Source organism: Apus apus, chromosome 4 (genome assembly GCF_020740795.1).
Source record: "Apus apus isolate bApuApu2 chromosome 4, bApuApu2.pri.cur, whole genome shotgun sequence".
In the NCBI taxonomy this organism is placed as follows: domain Eukaryota; kingdom Metazoa; phylum Chordata; class Aves; order Apodiformes; family Apodidae; genus Apus; species Apus apus.
In genome coordinates this window covers 7,510,454-7,526,029 of record NC_067285.1, presented here as the reverse complement: position 1 = coordinate 7,526,029, position 15,576 = coordinate 7,510,454, and the positions used below count along the sequence as shown (strand labels likewise).

General features: G+C 43.0%; 1 protein-coding gene across 1 annotated transcript; it reads left to right on the top strand.

The window, feature by feature from the left end:
• Positions 1-13,067, top strand: LOC127383581 (pancreatic lipase-related protein 2-like). The gene is made up of 13 exons (XM_051616723.1): positions 1-24; positions 442-490; positions 1,298-1,452; positions 3,442-3,567; positions 5,151-5,285; positions 7,060-7,168; positions 7,759-7,875; positions 7,956-8,078; positions 9,488-9,606; positions 10,374-10,503; positions 10,788-10,899; positions 11,759-11,926; positions 13,004-13,067. The coding sequence occupies exons 1-13, from the start codon at positions 1-3 to the stop codon at positions 13,065-13,067; spliced, it is 1,431 nt and encodes a 476-aa protein (XP_051472683.1).
• The last annotated feature ends 2,509 nt before the right edge of the window (positions 13,068-15,576 follow it).

Sequence of the window (15,576 nt, the reverse complement as noted above, 5' to 3'; positions counted from 1 at the left end):
ATGCTTGACTTTACTAAGTTACAGGTATCACTATCTTTGTTCTACCACACCTCCCACCTATCTCCTTATGGCAGAAATTAGGACCTTGTGATACAATTCACTCCCTCAGCACCTGCACGCAGTATTGGCTGTGCAAGAAACGCCATGTACAGCAAAACTGAGTGGAGGGGAAGGATCACCTCCCTCCTCCTGCTGGCAACACTCCTCCTAGTGCAGCCCAAGGTGCTCACAGCTGCCTTTGCTGCAAGGGCATCTTGCTGGGTTATGGTCAACTGGTGTCCACCAGGATCCCCAAGTCTCTTTCTGCAATGCTTCTTTCCCACTGACAGGTCCTCAGTGTATGAAGTTATTCCTCTTTGCACTTCTCTTTGCATTACACTCTTTAAAAAGGACAAATCAGCCTAAGTAAAATGCTTAACCTGTATATTCAATTTGCTTTAGGTGGTTGGAGTATGGATTCTTGCATTTTATCTCCTTGGCACAGTAGCAGGTGAGACACAATATCTATAAATAAACTACCACCAGAAGGTGAATTCAGACAAAATAACATATAGGAGATGGTGACTGGTATTTTCCTTTACATTGAAGTTGCAGTATGATTTCCTTATTGGGTGACTGTATGACAACATCTATTACTGTGCATGGAACTAATGCAAAAAGGCTCTGCTCTGTTCAAATTTTATTAATAATAATAGAGGAGGCACAAATCTGTGCTGAAAATTCACAGGGAAATTCAGAGTCATGTATCCTACTACTATCAAAAAGTGCATGAGCTGTCTTTCCATGACTGCTGTATACAAAGAACCCCTCAGCAGCAGTGTGCTTGGCATGACTGTGCTAAAGCATAGAAGTTGGACATAAGTGAGCAAGAGGCCTGTTTGATCTAGAAAAAGCTACTACATTGAAAGAAATGATCATTTCACTCACAGCACCAGGTTACTGAGCAGGTAACCTTCACTCCTGTGAGCAGAAACACTGCTTTGGAGTAGGAAGCACGCAGAAGCAATTCTAACAAAAGACACTTGTAAAAGAAATTTTAATTCATCCTTTACAAGCCTAGAAAATGGTGTCAGAAAAGTGTCTGGGTCTTCATATGGATTATTCTCAAATTATTTAGCTCCCCTTGTGTTACCTGCTTCAAGCAATATCCATAAAGGACGCAAGAATGAATCTCAGTTTCAAAATTAATCATAAAATTAAATCCTTGATTTTCTGCTCTTCAGACTGTTGCAGTCTCAAGTACATAATCAAGCATCAGAGAGTCCAAAATATAAAGAAGTTGTTTCTTCTGCTCTAGGTAAAGAGGTTTGCTACCCCAGGATTGGCTGTTTTACAGATGACCCACCCTGGTCTGGAGTACCAGGGAGACTTCTGACAGGTTTGCCCGACTCTCCAGAGCATATGAACATCAGCTTCAACCTCTACACCAGAGAAACGGGAAATAACTCACAGGTGACACTTATTTTTAACATCATGAGCTGACTAAACCTACAAATGTTTGCTAACTGGTTAAAAAGTCTACGTCAGTCATCACAGGCAAATGTGTACTGCAGGGCAAATCACGCTGTGACTGAACTGCAGGACACACCAGCTTTCTTGGTGTTTCCCTCTTCAAGGATATAAGCTATGACTGACTACTTCCTGCATGCATGAAAGTCTCCAATGGAAGCTGAACAGCCTTCTGAGTATTCAGAGAGGAGAACAAATACTGCTGTTTTATAGGGGAGGTGAGCTAGGAAATACTGTCTTTTCTAAAAAGAAAGGTCAGAACAAGACTGATTTTATGTGGTTTCCAAATCCAGTTTCCTCCTTGAAATCTGAGTGATTTTGCATTGCTACCTGCCTCTCTGCACTCTGAAAATAAGACAGAACAACTAAAATTGCCTATAGAATCATAGAATCATTAGGGTTGGAAGAGACCTTAAAGATCATCAAGTTCCAACCCCCTTGCCATGAGCAGGGAGCCCTACCACTAGACCAGGTTGTAAAAAACCTCATCCAACCTGGCCTTAAAAATCTCCAGGGATTGGACATCAACAACCTCCCTGTGCCTGGGCTTGTGCTGACCCAGGTGCAGGACCCTGCACTTGGCCTTGTTGAACTTCATGAGGTTGGCACTGGCCCACCTCTCCAGCCTGTCAAGGGCCCTCTGGATGGCATCCCTTCCCTCTTGGGTGTCAACCACAACCACACAGCTTGGTGTCATCAGCAAATCTGCTGAGGATACACTGAATCCCCCTGTCCATGTCTCCAACAAAGATGTTAAACAGCACTGGTCCCAATATTGACCTCTGAGGGACACCACTCGTCACCTGCCTCCCTTTGGACATGTCCCAAAATACTGAGCAGAGCAACGCAGAGGAACCAGTAAGACCAGGGGCTGGGACCACATCACTTCAGCAAATGCCTATGAAGCTGCCAAATCCCTCGCAGGGATTTCAGTGTCCCCTGAGCTATAGAGGGATGTTTGGGATTCCTCTGGCATGAACAAGGATGCCATCAGTGCCATTGCAGGCATTTCTGCTTACGGAAATCCTGGTAGTCATGCTGAGACTCCCACTCAGGCTCTCTAAGGATGAGGAGTCATACCTGTAGTAAACTTTTACAAACTGCAGAGCAAGAACATGTGAGCACACAAGATACATTCACTAGCAGGTTACTCAGCACTTCTGCTGTTGAGAAAAGTCAAAATACACCTTGCACTACTTCCTGAATTTAAGGCACAGCCCTTCCATGCCCAGACTCCCTGTGCTCACATCATAGACCCTGTATTTGGAGGAAATAATACAGTCAGAGATCATTCTCAGAGAAAAAGGAACATATATATTATAAATATATAATTAATCACCTTGTAGCAATGTGTCAAGATCAGCTTCACCCCTACTTGCATGCTGTTCTTGCATGAAATTCTTTCAGCCTTTCTGGAGTAGCTAATGACCAAAACAGTCACAGAAGCATCATCTACACGGACAGAGAGACAGAGAGACAGGAGTCTGTTGCTTAGACGTGGAGAAGCACATTGAAGTCTCAGGTCAGGTCAGTAGTAGGGCAAGCTGAACCAGGAGATGTGGAGCTGGTGGGCTGCTCTCCGGAGAAACTCATCCAACAGTTGGGCCAACAGTTGTCTTGAGACACTGTGGGCCTTTTAGGCAGCTTCATATTCCACATAAGGGGGTTCTTCCTGCCTTAAGCAAAATATGGAGGAGCAGTAGAAACCACATGGGTACAACATCTTGGGAAACCATTGTGGAACTGAGAAAGGTGAGATACAGGGGTCCCTGGCTCCAAAAATCACAAACTCTGCCCATTCACAGTAGTTCCTTCAGTCCTGCAGAGGGGATGACCTAGCTGACTATTTTTAAATGTTTGAAAGTGTGAATAAACACCTTAATTTTTTATTAATTTATTTTTTTTTATTATTTTTTTTTTTTTTACACACAGGTGATCTCAGCAATAAACTCCTCAACCATCAAAAACTCACATTTTTCCTCACGTAGGAAAACTTCCTTCATCATTCATGGATTTGGCAGCACTGGAAAAGAAGGCTGGGTGGTAGAAATGTGCTTGGTAGGAGAGAGTAACCTCTGATTTCCATCAGCAGTTGTAACTACAACCTGTCAGTATCCTTCGGGTGCTAATTTCCATTTTACAGTTCATTAGGTAGTAGCAGATACCAACCAAGAAGTAAATTTCACAAAAGCCAAAACATTCCCACCATGGAAGATGCAGCATAGTCAAGGCTTCTTACCCACCTCTGACATTTTGCTTCTCTAGACAATTTCCATCCCCAAGCCCTACAGATCAGACCAAAGCAACAAAGTGAACACAGATATTCCCAGGCTCCACACCAGTGTCAGAATATAGGGTTAGACATGTCAATTCACTGCTTCTCCCATTAGGAGCAGTTCAATTGCAGTGTGCAATGAGAAAAAAAAACATTTCAAATGTCAAATGTGGAAGCTGCCACAAAATGGAGCTGGGTGCACTCTTGCCAGCTGAGTGTAAAGGGTCCACGACAGCCACGGCTCTGATAGATAAGCAAAATCTACTCTAGTTTGTATTTCTTCCACACTAGCAGGGAAAAGGGCAAGCTAGAAAAAGACCATCACTGAATACTAAGTCGCAGATCTGCAGCATTATTTGTGTTCAGAAGTCTGTGACAACTTTCAAACTAGAATACTAAAGTTCCATTTTTTTCAGTGGAAAAGCAACAACAGGTCTATCTGCCTCTCCACACTAAAACTTACAGTGTCTGCAAGATAGGAGGGAGTCCAGGATTCAAAGCATTATCACTTCAAGTTTCTGTTTTCCTTGTCATTCACCTTCAGCTGTTTTTCATGGACTAATTTTTGTTTCCACTCCTCATTCTTTCTCGAACCTTAAGTGAGCCTTCATCACAGAAAACTCCAGCTGGAGGGGTAATGGTTTTAAACTAAGAGAAGGGAGACTTAGGTTAGATATTAGGAAGAAATTCTTCAGTATAAGGGTAGTGAGGAACTGAAATGGGTTGCCCAGGGAGGTTGTTAATGCTCCATCCCCAGGTTTTGTGCAACCTGGTTTAGTGGTAGGGTTCCCTGCTCATGGCAGGGGGGTTGGAACTTGATGATCTTTAAGGTCCCTTCCAATCTTAATGATTCTATATATATACAAATGGCTTCAAAAGTAAAGTATTTTTATTAAGGTATGTCATAATTGATACTTTTTGGATTAATGGCTTCTTGTACTGTTTTTTAAGAGGATGCAGTGTTGTGGGGGCTATAGTGAAGAGCCTTGTTCAGTAAAGAATGAGAAACTCCATTATTATAGTATAGATCAAAACTGGAAGAAGGCAGATTTACGTTAGACATTATGAAGAAATTACTTAGTGTGAGGTTGGTAAGACACTGGAACAGGTTGCCCAGGGTAGTTGTGGAAGCTCCATCCCTGGAAGTGTTCAAGAGCAAGTTGGATGGGTCTCGGAGCAACCTGATCTACTGGGAGGTGTCCCTGCCCATGCAGGGGGTTGGAACTAGATGATCTTTAAGGTCCCTTCCAACCCAAACCATTCTAGGATTCTGTGATTACTTTTTAGTGTTTCATCTGATTTAAGTTGAACCTCTGCCAGTTACTTTGTTTCCTTAAATACTTTCCCCTATGTGTTCCCACATCAGCTGTTACTGGAAGTGGAAAACACCAACTGCATTGCTGTCGACTGGAGCGACGGTGCAAAAGGCACCTACGTGGCTGCAGTGAACAACATTCGCGTGGTCGGGGCCGAGGTTGCTTATTTCCTAGAAACCTTACAGGTAAAAGAGGCAGCTTTACCACCTACAGCTCTTACGTGGATGTGGTGGGGTTCCAGTGCTGCTGCTTTGATTTTGAACCTTGTCCAGTACGGCCAGCCAGTGCTTCAGGAAGGGCTGTGCCACGCATGCAGTTGTGGCCCAGCTAATCACACTAATTATCAACTCTGTTAGGGCTTCTCACAGCCACAAAAGACGCAGATGAAGCTGTTGTGGCTGGAAAGGAGTGCCAATCAATTAAGGACCAGTAGGTGGCAACATTTCCATATGATGATACAGGCAAGAGGCTGTGGGACTGAGCGAGAGCTGCCAGTTCAGCGCCTACAAGCGTTTTGCCAGCGTTGTACACGTGTGCTAGAAGTAAATTAGTACCTCAGTTGAGCACCACGGAAGTGAGCAGGAACCGGTTCACTCGATAATGCCGTATTTGCCGTCTACAAGCACGATAAACTGTCCTGTTGCCATCGAGTTGTGAACTTCACGTTGGTGAAGGCAGGTGTCCACACGTGCACGTACAGCACAGAGCTGCTCAGTTGCCAAGTTTAAGAGAATCAGCATTTCCTGCTGACTTCAGAAAGACTTATGAGTACTTAGAAGTGCTGAAAACCAGAACCCTGCCTGCCTCTGAGCTTGAGCCTGGTCAGTAGGTGTTCATCTTAATGTGCTGCAAGAGATAGTTCAGAGCCCACACAGATCGACTTTGTGAGCACCTGAGTACAAAAGAACATTTCCCCAGGATCTGCTGGGGTACAATCTACTGCTTCTACCTAAGTAACTTGCATTTAGCCTCATGTATTTATTTCTGTGCTTTCTTCTTGGTGTACAAATTGCAGGTCATCTGAGGATGGGTTCAGTTTATAATATCCCTATTACTGCACCATTTCCAGCCTAGGCCTCTCCATCTTCCATTACAAAAAAAAAAAAAAACAAAAAGGCATAAATTATCTTTAGACTTTCTTTTCCCTAATTTACAAACTTCTGGAGTTTGATTTTAGGAAATGTTAAGCTGCACTGTAAAAGGAAATACTGCAGTAAAAAGTATTCAGAGGAAAGTGCTGTCTTACAGTCAAGTTCGACAGGCCAGCCTACAGATCTGCTTTTGTTTTGGCACACATTACGAAATAGAACTTTGTGTAAAAACCTTAAGCCTTACTGGCTTTGGTCACTTACAAAACCCAGCAATTCCCAGAATGAAATGTGTTCCCTGCATGCAGCCTACACCTTGATTAATCTCCATTTCTACCTTCAGTGCATGTGTAGTATCTCAGCAGTGCAAGTCTTGTACAGGTGACACTTGGCAAGGAGAAGAAAGAATGTCACCCCAACTAAGCTGGTCGGTGAAAATATTATTGAACAATATGATCACATATTCTAAGCAGAAAATTGGAGATCAGACATTGCTTTACAAAAAAAAAAAGCTCAATAATAGAGTAAATAAAGATAAAATAAGACCATTTTGATGGTAGATGAAATTAGGGTTTAATCCAAATGAGGAAAAAAGTTCATATTTTGTCACCAAGAGTAACTGAATACAGTATCCTTATGCCAACACAACAGTGAATCATCATCACTAGGCATTGAAAAGCCTAGATTGGATCATTTTCTATTAAGTCCTATGGTCATTTAAACAATAACTAAGTCAAGGGATTCATACCCTGTTCACTAAGCAGGAAGTCGAGTCTAGATGTTCCCAAAGACCCATAACATAAGACACCCGCTTTGCTTGCTATTTAAAGCCTGTCTTCTTGTCTCCCACCACCACCACCTTAATGAGCAGAAAATCTTCAGATACTCCCCTCGGGAAACCCACTTAATTGGCCACAGTCTGGGAGCACACACTGCAGGAGAGGTGGGAAGAAGGTTCCAAGGCATCAGGCGGATAACAGGTAGGCTGCTCGCTGAGGGGCAGAGCTAACAGAGGACATTTCTAAAGGAGAGGAACTCATAACACACCAGTCTGTAGACTGGAATTCTTGGCAGTGCTGGAGGCACCTTGCAGAGAGGCAGGCAAACTTTATGCTTCTCAGAAACAAAGGTTACAAATTACATCTTCTTTCTCTAGTTGGGTTAAAAATTCTTTAGTGGAGGGACAAAGAGAGTTTATCTGTTTGTGAGGTTGCTGTTATTCACTCAGTTACATCAAGCCCTACACAAAGATAGCAACCTACCAAGAATCACTAGGTTTTGCTATCTATCTGTAAAGCTTTACAGGTAATAAAATGCTTCCTTCACAGTAATAGAATGCCTTCACGTAGCCTAAGGGAAAATATTTTACTTGGAATAAGTTTGCAGAAAGGTTCATAAAACTATGTTATTGCACCTTTTTTTTCTTCAGTCTAGCTTAGAGATCACATTATGATTATTCAACATGTTTCATGCAGTACTAAATACCTGATGTTCTAATTTGTCAAAAGAAATATTAACAAGTGCAACACTTCTCTCCCTCTCTCAACCAATAAATGTGGAATTTTCTTAGGCTTAGACCCTGCTAGACCCTATTTTGAAGGCACTTCTCCTGAGGTGAGACTGGATCCATCAGATGCAAACTTTGTTGATGTTATTCACACTAACGCTGCTAACTTTCCTACTGCAGGTAAGTGTTCACGTGCAAGTAAATAACTCCAGGGATAGGCATGTCACTGAGACACTGACATCATACCACATGTATCTCAGGGCTTGGAATCTATAACACCAGTGGTCACCTGGACTTCTACCCAAATGGAGGATCAGTGATGCCTGGATGCACCGATTTAATTCCAGAGATAAAACAAAGTGATTTTGAAGTTAACCTTGCAGGTAAACATACACTCCCAACATGCATAGTACTTTAGTTACATTCAGGCCTGAAATATGAACTGTGATAGTAACTGTTTGCTTGGGAGAAAAAAATTATTTTTGCCTGCTTACTCATAAGTAAGAAATGGAAATAAGCTATAAAGGCTGGGTCAGCTACAGGGAGCACTGTCTGGAAAGGAAGTATAATACAGGTTTAAGATTTGCTTCTGTGATTTGGAATTGTATCTGAAAAACAGACAAGGAAGTCTGCAAATCCAACAACCCAACAATCCCAGCAGGAGGTTTTCCTGGGGTGCATAAGGAAGAGTGTGGCCAGTAGGTCAAGAGAGGTCATTCTGCCCCTCTACTCTGTCCTGGTGAGGCCACACCTGGAATACTGTATCCAGTTCTGGGCTCCCCAGTTCAAGAGAGACAGGGATCTACTAGAGAGAGTCCAGCAGAGGGCAACCAAGATGACTGGGGGATTGGAGCATCTCCCTCATGAGGAAAGGCTGGGAGAGCTGGGACTCTTCAGCCTGGAGAAGAGAAGGCTGAGGGGAGACCTTATTAATGCCTAAAGCATCTCAAGGGTGGGTGCAGGGAGGATGGAGCCAGACTCTTTTCAGCAGTTCCCAGTGACGGGATGAGGGGCAATGAGCACAAGCTGGAACACAGAAAATTCCATTTAAATATGAGTAAAAACTTCTTTACGGTGGGGCTGACAGAGCCCTGGGACAGGCTGCCCAGGGCGGTTGTAGAGTCGCCTTCTCTGGAGATATTCAAGAGCCCCCTGGATGCAGTCCTGAGTAACGTGCCCTAGGGGATCCTGGTTCAGCAGGGGAGTTGGACTAGATGATCTCTAGAGGTCCCAAACAACTCTGACAATCCCATGATTCCAGGCTGAGACAGGCCTGTCACGACCAAGCCAGCAGGGTGACACCACCCCCTTCGGCTTCTTGCAAATGCTGCAAAGGCATCTGACACTTATCAAGGCATAAACTTGGTGTCTCCCGGGACAGGCCTCAGCTCTCCACCCGAGACACCTCACTCTTCACAAGCTTTGGAGAGGTTGGCAGAAGGCTGGTGGATTATTTTTACTCTGTTAAGCCTTTTAAAGCTGTAATGAATGTCATCTTGCTGTGATATCTCATGTGTGTATATATACACACATATATATGGCTGTCTTAAAAGGGACTATTGCACCATAGCAGACCAGTGCAACTCCCTTGAAATCTTGGGGTAACTGGCACAGCTATCTGGATAAAACAGACAAAATTGCAACTTCTACTGCAGCTATAAATGTGTAAATTCAGAGAAGAATGACTACAGGACCACACTGCCTTGGCTGTTTCCATGGTGAGGCAAGTGCAACTCTTGTACAGGGGAGCAGGAGGTTATTTCATGGGTGCTCAGAAACTCTGTTCCAACAGATGTTCCGGTCATCGGGACGTGCCATCACTCACGCAGCCACGAGTATTTTCTTCAAAGTATCCTCTATATCACTGGATTCCTTGGTTATCCCTGTGAAACCTACAAAGCCTTTGAGTCAGTAAGTGTGCTGGCCCAGGAATGGGTGAGCTGGAAATAAAATAGTCCAGGCCTCTGCACTCATGATGGCACTGCTCTGCATACAGAGCACTAGGATGCTGGTGGCTGTGCTCTCATGGTGTGGTAGGAGAACACACTGTAAGACACAGCACACAGTGGTTCCATCAACTATTCCACTCTGGAAAATGAATCCTGAAATGTAGATGATATCACCAAATAGGAAAAAAACCAAAACAACATGTACAATTCTAGCCGTAAACATTTAAGCAAAGAGCACATAGGTTAGATGTATCTACCCTACTGACTCCTGGCTAGAAGAAGAGACATTTTGAGCCTCCAAAATCATTGACTCTTCTCTAATTTACACTGGGCACTGATTAGAGCACCTAAATAGAAGTATTTATTAATTATGGGTTTTTTTTTCCATCTACATTGTATTGCAAGGTGGATACAGGCAAGTTCCCTTCCACTGGGAGGGTAACATGGGCTTAGATTTTGTCCTAGACTCCAGCTGAAAAATGTTTGAACTAGGGAGTTTCAGCCCATCATCCACACAGGTATTAAACCTGCCCATTCCACACCCACTTGGTTTATGCACGAGTGCAGAAACCGTTACCCCAAAGGGGTTGATCAGGTTTTGGAGGTAAGAGCTGACAACATGCAGCACTGCCACAGCTCTGCAAGATCAGACCAGCATCTTGAGCCTTAATTTTGTCAGAGGGAGGATGAAAAGAAATACTCATTAACTGATGATGTTATTTGCCCTAGGGAGACTGCTTCCCATGTCCACGTGAGGGATGTCCCATGATGGGGTACTATGCTGACAGATTCCCAGACAAACTGAAGAGGGTAAACCAAAAGTATTTTTTAAATACTGCAGCAGACCCACCTTTTGCTAGTAAGTGGAGGAGGTTTGTTACAGTTGATCATGTGTCTGAACAGTGGTTGCCTTGATGTGATTTACAGTCCTGCACTTCTGTTGCTTCTATAAACAAGTGTAAATGTCTCTAACAAAAAAAAATGCTACACTAGTCACCAAAATTCAAGCTCACTGGGCTTCTCATTTGCTAACTGGAATGCATGCCAGTTAGGAAAAAAATAACTTTCCAGTTTAGTAGCATTTTTAGATCTCTCATATTAATAACAATTGGGTTTTGTTTTATTTTACTTCTCTTCATGTAGGTTGGAGACAAAAAGTATGTATCAAACTGTCTGGTGTAAACAAAATGAGGGGGGACATAAACCTAATTTTCCATGACACAGAGGGGAACACAAAAGAATATGAAATTGCCAGGTAAGATAAATTAATATTTCTCTTTAGTATTTAATGGTGCTGACCTTAATTTACACATTTTCCACATATTTAAGCAGTGCAAACACTTATTCACTGTTGTGGGTGTTCTGTTTAACATCAGATATAAAAAACAGTTTTCATAGGTAAGACCTATGAGGGCAGATGGATGGTTGCAAAAAGGAAATGGAAGTAGTGACCTTTCCATGAGTTATGTGACTTCACAAGAAATTAGGAATGCAGTTTGATAGCAAAAGTGCTGTGCTTCACTGCAGACATGTAAAAGTGGATACCTCCTCCCACCCTAGGACATATCAAAAGCCATCACTGCTATATAAAAGGCACATTTATATGGTCTGGCCAGTGAGCTTCATTCATAGCTCATATCATCCCCCACTGACTACCAGAAGAGCAGCTCCCACAGCCATCTGCACCTGCCCTGAAACAAGCACTTCCACACATTCTCCCACCATCCCCTGTTCTTGTGCAGACTGAAGCCCCACAGAGTTCCCAGCTTATCTATAAAATCCTCCCTGAAGACCTTGCCTGGAGTTCTCCCTGCAGTGATTCCTGCAAAGCTCAGCACACGGGGGTGCTGGAGGCAGCTCCAGCCTCCCCCTTAACATCACCCAGGGGTCTCCTGCCTCATGCACATTTAAAGTTTTCAGTATTGTGCCTCATCCTCTCGCTGTTCAGAGCGCAACACCCCAGAGTCCTGGTCCAGTGTCCCCTGTCCTGTCCAGCAAAAGCACAGATTTCTGTTCTAACAAAGGGGAAAACCCAAATCTTGTGGAGAATGTGATTTAGTTCAGCAGTCTGTTAGGTGTTAAACTTAGCATTGTTGTCTTCATTCCATTTGCAGTGGAGTCCTCTCTCAAGACCAACTTTATACACAATACCTAGATGTTGAAGTTAACCCAAAAAATACCATAAAAATTGAATTTCAGTGGAATAAAGCTGTATTTACTCTGCTGTGGGCAAGACTGGGAGCAGAAAAAGTAGAGATAATTCATGGAGAAGATGGAAAGAGGTAAGAATATCCCTTTTACAAGTCAGAAATAATGGGAAAGGAGTGCAAAAACTCTGGGGGATAGGATTGAAAAATGGTCTTAATAAATTGGACACATGGTTTGCAATCAGCAAAGTGAATTTCAGTAATGACAAGGGCAAGATTACACTTTGGACAGAAAATCAAATGTTAGAGTACAAAGCAAAGAATAATTGTCTGGAAAGGAGTACAGCAGTGAATAATCTGGAATGTATAATGTTTTGCCACAGCAAAATAATTACAAACAAAGATAAAGCAAGTCTCATTCCCAGGTGCATTCCCAGGAGTATTACACAGAAGATCCAGGGAGTAATTACTCTAATCTGAATAACTGGGATAAGACTGTAGCCAGAAGCAGGGTCACTTTCAAGTTTGGAGAGTATACTTCAGGAACAATGCACACAGGCTGAAGTCTGGAAAAAGAGCAAAAGAGATTTAGAAAACTTTGTCTGCATGGAGCAGCTGAAGAAAATGTGTTTCTCAATAAAGAAAAGCCTGGAGAGGAGCATAAAAACATATGCATAAGCTGTCTGTGAGGGGCCACAGTCAACTATTCCATATGTTCACTGTTTTTAGGTCAGGGCTTAACTGACCTAAGAAGAAATAATATTGCTTAGATATTAGGAAAAAAAATCCCTTATAGTTCAGCATTAGCATGGAGTATTTACAGAAGCTGATGAAGTTCCTTTCAGTGTGAGCTCCTAAAACAAAGCTGCAAAGCTCTGAGTGGGACAGTCTAGTTAAGCACCTAGCCCAAATAAAGGGAACTTAACAAGACACCTTTCTGACCTGATCTAGAGCTCTGTGTTTGTCAATTTAGAGATTTACCTTCTTCATGTATTAAACCTCAAAGTTTACAGCTGGTCCCGAAAAGAAGGAAATGCACCTTCTTACTATTAATATAAAGATGGCAATATTCTGTACAGCAGACTTTTAGGAAGGCTTAAGTGGGATTATGGATCAACCTAACAACCTTCAAGGTGACAACTGACAACCTTTCATTTTTCTTTGGGAGAAATTAGGTAAATAAACCTTGACTACAGTATTTTTTTTTCCCAGGTCAATTTTTTGTGGACATGGAACTGTGGCATATGGAGTTCCCCAGCTACTTACACCTTGCTAGAGGTCACAGAGTGCAACTGTTCTGCACAGCTGAGCAAACCATCAGTCCTGTGCATGGGAATGTTGCTACATGAGGCTATTAAAGCAAAAATTAAACTGTCTGTTGCTTCCTTCATTATTTCAGTCTTTTGTGAACACACTTGTCTGTTTTTCATGTTTGAACCAAGTTTATTGTGCTTATAGCTATGGAAGTAACTTGAAATCATATCTGCTCAGATCCATTTATAACCCCGCACAACCATACTCTACTAGTGCCTTAAGAAAAGGAGGTAAGAATTGTTTTCCACCACGCTGATAAACTGCCAGGTTTTCTGCCTATCAGCCACTCTCAAGGCAGCACATTACATCAGCACACCCATAGGCTCAAACACCTCCTTTCTGCAGCCTCCACTATTGCTCACCATTTTCCAGCCCCACACAAGAGCAGTGCCCTAAGAGGATGTTGTGGGATGAGGCAGGAACAAACAGATCAAGACCAGGATCTCTCTTCAGCAGGTCAGAGCAGCCATTTGGACACTGCACTTTCAGGGAAACAACAGGGAAAGGCAAACCTCAAGTGTTCCCTGCTTTGGAGGAAACTAAACAGTTAAATCACAGACCTGGCTGCTGTTTAATTTCAAACACATACCTTTACTGTGGCCACTGACAATCCTGGAGAGAAACTCTGACGTTGAATAACTCCAGGCTTTGCAAAACCTGGGACTGACTATTTCACATGAAAATCAACACTACTGTTCTGCAAAGCATGGCAGGAATGAGACACTTCAGCTTTAGGGGACCAAGGCAGCAGGTATAAAAACCGAACTCTAAGTTAATGAATAGGAGGAAAGAGTTAATAATTTATTCACTCTCATTTCCCTGAGTTTGATAAATGACGTACAAGCATTTGGGAAGATAAATTTCTAAGAAATAGGAGTAGAAATACAATATTAAGAACTTATTTATAATGAGTATGAATATCCAAATTAATAAACAAACAAACAAATAACAACAATCAGTGTATCCTTGACTAAACACTAGCTGAGCCTGGATGAAATTAAAAGCATAATTAAACACAAGTCTGAGGTTCAGCCAAGAGAGATCTGCAGTCCTCAGTACTGCAAAGCCCCCAGGGACTTGGCAGGTGAAAGGGAAACATGAACAATGCTAAGAAGTACCACACTGTCTCAGGAGAGAGCAGTAGCATCCTGCAGCGAGGGAAATGCAGTCCTCTCCTCTGCCTGCTTCCTATTCCAGACTACAGCTTCCCCAGAACTGCAGAAACAGAGCAAGGCCTTTACTGCTTGCTCTCTTCCCTGAAAGCCTCCTTTCTTCCAACAGCCCGACTGTGAGGCTGCAAGGACCAGAACAGCTGCTCCAGAGAGAGAGAGCAGCCTGCATCTTACCTAAGGATCTGAATCCCTGCTCTACCCCTCTTCTCCAGGCAGAGGGAAGCAGCTGAAGCCCATCTGACCATGGCCAAAGGAATTGTCTAGTTACTCAGTTTGCCACGTGTTATTACTGCGTTGAATAAAAACAGCAGACTAAATACAACAAAATCCTAACTCAATTCTTCTCCACTAGCTCTCAAGTTAAATAGGAAAGACTGTTTCCTCCTCATTTTGCACAAGTATTAAAACTTACCAGCATACTAAGACATGCACTGCTTCTCTTGTATCACCTATATGAACATATTAACAAATTAAAATGCTCCTTCAAATAAGGGTGCTGAAAAAATTAAAAGCTTAGCTACTGTTTCAAGAAATAAACCCCACTAGCATGGATGAGAGCCATACAATACCAATGCACACAGCTGGCATCCATTTGGTCATTCCCAGAGATGAAGATTAGGGAATATCGGCTCTGCAAAGTCACATGTCCGTAGCCAAAAAGCACAGCCAGGCTGACAGAGAGCAGAGTTAGCTGAGGTATCATTTCTTCTTGAGTCTAGTTACGGCCTTTTCCTAGAGACAAACAGGACCAAGGGGTTCCCAGATGTTCCTGTTCATTTACACAGGCTGTTTTTCACCATTTAGTTGCTGTCTCTAGCAGAGCAACCTACTGAGGGTAGACAATTGTCCTTCTACATCTACTCATTTCAACAAGGAAAGGGATACCAGGAGAAGGTCAGACACTTTCACTGTGAGAAGACGTACCAGGCCCACTCAGAAGTTTCCTGAGGGGATATAAGACTTCTCCAGATTGAGCTGATCTCAAGAAATGGACACCAAAGACCCAGAAGCACAGGAGCATTTCACATCCAAAGTCACTCAATGCAGGGCAAGGGAGGGGACTAAAATACCATGTGGTTCTCTACTAACTCCCCCAGTAGGTCCCCCCACATCCCAACACACAACACTAAAAACAAAAGCCTTCCCAGCCAAGAGCAGCCTCTAAATGCACTGCCACACAGACCCACACAATTCTCTTCAATGTTCCACTCCTGATGTGCTGCTGCCTGGGAATGACCCTACTTCTGGAGCTCCAATCCTATTCTGGGCTCCAGGACACCAGTTCAAGAAATCACTGTT